Genomic DNA, 4,265 nt, shown 5'->3' with positions numbered 1-4,265 from the left:
TCTCTGTATCCCCCAAAGATTTTCTTTGAATATACAAACTTTCTAAATCCAATTTTTCATTCATTTTGGTTTTCAGGGTGAGTTCTTTTCAGTTTGGGGACTACATGAATTTGTGTGGCTTATGTATTTGGACAAGCACATCCAATTCTACCTCTGTATCAGGAACTACACAAAATGTATACATTCCTCACCTTATAGACAGAGTTTGAATATGTTTCCTTATCATTAGATTTTGTAGCATGTTTCCATTACATTTCAGCAGGAAATGACAGTATACTTTTAATATAACTTTAATGTGTTAAAAGCGTTTGGGTGGCTTTATATGACTGAGATGGGCTTCCCAGGTGACTGAGTTAGAGAATCAACCTGCAATCAGGAGATGCAGGAGGCTCAGATGCAATCCCTGGTGTGGGAAGATCCCCTGCAGGAGGGCATGGCAACCCACTCCAGTATTCTTGCTTGGAAAATTTCACGGACAGAGAGGTCTGGTGGGCTACAGTACATGGGGTCAAAAAGAATTGGACATGACTGAAGCAACTGATCATGCATACATATATGACTGAGAAAACTTGAAATTAAGCAAACGTGCTAAATCCTATCTTTGTATTCTAGCATAAAAGACCCCAGTTCTTTTGGGGGTTATGGTGGAGGTACTTTATTTTTCATTTCTTTAAATTTATTTGTTTTATTTGGTGGATAATTGCTTTACAATATGGTGTTGGTTTCTGTCATACATCAACATGAATCAGTCACAGGTACCCAGTTCTCATCATGGGAATTTTCTTTTTTTTTTTTTTTTTTTTAGTTTCATATATTTTATTTTTTAAACACTTATAATTTTGCAAGCTAGCAGTAAAATATTGTCCTCGATATTTTACTAATTAGCACCGTATACCTTTTAAAGCTAACTGGAACATTGTTTCAAATGTAAATGATTGTAAAGTGAAATGATCATTTCAAATGTCAAATTAGTCTCAAGAAACATAAGAACCATTAATTATCATTATTTTTGGCTTTATGCACAAAGATGTATTTCAAAGATGAACTTAATATTAGTATCAGTTCTGTCAATCTAACAAATCAAAGTACCACAGTTTAAAGCAATATTTAACCTCTGAAATTATATAATTAAAGAGGTACATAAGAAAAGTTGAGAAATCAGCTATAAAAACACAAGAGACTGCACAACTTTAGAGTCCCTTATTTTTTAGAATGAGGAAAATAATGAAAAATTTCATGGTACAAGTATCAGTTACACATATGCTTTAGTATATGTCAGTATTCTCATGCTTTACTTAAGAGTTTGGCCTTACCAAAAAGCCATCAAAATGTCCAGGATAATTCACAGGGACAGCTGGAAGCCTGAAATAAAATTGCTCAGTGCAAAAGTTCCCAAGCCATTCATATAATTTTAAATGGAAACCTAGACATTTACCTCCTATTTTTGTTTTCATCTGAAAAACCTTTTGAAAACATGGAAAAAAAACTAATTAAACTCAAATTACTTCCAGACATCAGAAAAAGGAGGGATTTTTCAGTTCCTTTTTTCTAATAAGAGCATTCTTCAGAGCTATGGGGTTAAATTCTAAGCTACAATCCACTGCTTAATAGCATGCCTGTTTTGCATACCAGTAGAATCAAGTCCAGTTTTGCCATTTGTGGATAACTATGACAAGATACAAAAGCATGTGTTTGCCATAAATAGCTCTGGCTAACAGCAAACTGCTCACACTGAACAGATCAAATTCTCTATAAGGAGAGCCGCCTGGACCACAGCCAAATTCCACTACTAATCTTTAAGACTGCTATATAAACTTTTTTTTTTAATTTGTGAAATATATTAAGAAATAGTAGCTGAAATTAAAGTCCCTAAACAGGAGAAGTATTATTAAACTTTTGAAGGACAACATTTTATAAATTATTTTCATTATGACCAAATAGGCAATAAGAGCTTCCTGTTTCTTCTACTGGTCAACTACTTAGAAATGTAAACGTGAATTAAAAAAATAACTATGCTAATTTATCCAGAGAACTAATCAGATACTGAAGAGTATGTCAAAGTGCAAAAAATAATTCCTGATCACCATATTAATACATAAGGAAATAAATAAAGCTTATAAAAGTATACCTCTGTAACAATATTTTATATTAGCTTTAGAATTATTTTTTAAACCAAATAAAATCAACAAACTGGAAAATATCATGCAAGAATGTTGTACAAAAAAATTCTTAAATGACCAGTGCAGAGATTAATAATAGCTGTTTACCCTAGGAGTTGCTTCACATGGTATTTTGCAAAATGTCCAAGGAAAACAAGGCAACCGTTCTGTAATATGCCACAATTTTTATTGCAACGTGGCCATTTTTGTGAGGGTGGGGAGTTTGATCTCAAAAACAATGTTCCATTTAAGGCTCTTTTATACAGAAATTGCCATCATGACTGCTACTCAAAATATCTTTAGTGTTGCAAGACTTACATAGTAAACATAAAACTCCTACATGTATTCAGTAGTGTACACTCAATGGGGAAAAAAAGGCATTAATAACAGCTATTTCTTTTAAGAAGATACGCAGGAAAAAGGAATGAACACTGAGGTACTAGGATGAGCTGATGACACAGTTAACACAACTTAATTGGCATTCCTTTTTTGGTGGGGGATTAAATTTATTACAAAAAAAGTGCTTTTAATGCATAGTGTTATATCCGTGCTGCCATGTCACAAAAAAAATAGGCTTGCCAAGGCAGGTGAGGTGTATGAATGCTCAAGCCTCACAGAACTGCAATCAAGTGCAACTATCAGTAATACTGAGTAAAGTTACCATCTCACCAGTGGATAATACTTTGAAGGCATTCAATTAGCTTAACCCTTTGTAGTGTTCTAAGCTATTCACATTGACAATCACAATTCACTGTAGTGTTTGCTGCAAAGGAGGCATATACCCAGTTGTTTTGGCTAAAATATGATGGGAAGGCATTCCTTGGGTTCTACATAAAAATAACAGTATTAAACAGTCTAATGGCAATCACTGATAGGCTGCTTACATGAATGGTATTTCCTTCATTCATTGTGTTGGAAGGACCCAGTGGGAAAAGAAAAAAAAAAAAAACCTAATACTATTCCAATTGACTGAGCTGGAGAAATGGAAGCTCCTTAAGATCCAGATGGCACTTGACTGATTTATAAGGGTTTTCCTTCAAGTGAAACTACTACGTTGCCTCCCAATTTCTCTCCAAGTGTGGAACGGTCCTTTATATCATCCAAGCCATTTACTTGCCACTCATGTTTTATACCTGTAAATTTCTTTTTAATGGCATCTTTAGAGCTAGCATATATCATCTTGCTTTTTAAAGGCGCACTTTCAGGAGCCCAGAATATAAATACTAGGTCTTCTTTCTTAGACTCTTTTGTTTCGTATGTGGCATCGTACAAAGCATATCGGCAATCATTCAGAGGTAGCAACTTCACAAAAGATGTGTAGGGGTCCTCTACAGTATCACCAATGTCACCCACCAAGATCTGCTTTGCTTCCTCTACAATTATTTGTCTTTTGTCATCGCTTAAACAGAAGAGAACTGCTTTCTTTCTTTTTTTGATCTCCTCTTGTGTAGAAGATTTCCTTACTTTCATATCATTAAAAACTTTGATGACTTCATCATTCACTGTAACTCCAGAAGCCTTGGAGGCCGAAATCAGGTTAAAATGGCGGCCTCAGGTCCAGGGCCCCGCGGAGCCGCGCGGGAGGCTGCGCTCTCCACGCCGGGGCCCTAGATGATGCCTTTGCTTGCTGGCCTTGGGATGCAAGTTACATCAACTTTAGAGACAGTGTCCCACGTGGCAGTTGGGCCTTAATCTTCATGGTGATGACCATTCAAGACCGGGAAGGACTGGCCTGGGTCATTCTCACTTTTCAGGGTGTGTGGCTGGGTGCATCAGAGCAATGACTTCAAAGTTGACTGCATGCCTCCTCCATCCTCTATATTCCTCTGATAGAAAGGCCCAGGAGGGAAGGGCAAATAAACAAACAACCTACTGTTGCCAGATTACGATCTCCTGCTGATGCTACCTATGCACATTAACCTATTTAATTATCAGGGCCCCAAGAGGCAGTGTGACCAAGGACATCCATTTACAATGAACTCCTGGGAGGTTAAGACACTACTCAAGGCTGCTCAAAGGGTCAGTGTTTGTCAATAGACACTACTGAGTCTATGTTTGCTTAACTCCGGAACCCATGAGCTTCAATGACCCCATCCCTCCTCTCCA

At 36.7% G+C, this 4,265-nt stretch overlaps 1 protein-coding gene across 1 annotated transcript; it reads right to left on the bottom strand.

Moving 5' to 3' along the window:
- Positions 1-778: 778 nt before the first annotated feature.
- Positions 779-3,701, bottom strand: LOC133046510 (cofilin-2-like). The gene has a single exon (XM_061129350.1). The coding sequence runs from the start codon at positions 3,627-3,629 to the stop codon at positions 3,180-3,182; it is 450 nt and encodes a 149-aa protein (XP_060985333.1). The 5' UTR covers positions 3,630-3,701; the 3' UTR covers positions 779-3,179.
- Positions 3,702-4,265: the final 564 nt, after the last annotated feature.

Source organism: Dama dama, chromosome 25, assembly GCF_033118175.1.
Source record: "Dama dama isolate Ldn47 chromosome 25, ASM3311817v1, whole genome shotgun sequence".
Classification (NCBI taxonomy): Eukaryota; Metazoa; Chordata; class Mammalia; order Artiodactyla; family Cervidae; genus Dama; species Dama dama.
The sequence above is the reverse complement of the archived record's forward strand: the minus strand, read 5'-3'. Positions and strand labels throughout refer to the sequence as shown.

What these genes read in the sequence shown, in the direction of transcription:
- LOC133046510 (XM_061129350.1), bottom strand. Translation starts at nt 3,629, where the DNA reads ATGAAAGTAAGGAAATCTTCTACACAAGAGGAGATCAAAAAAAGAAAG.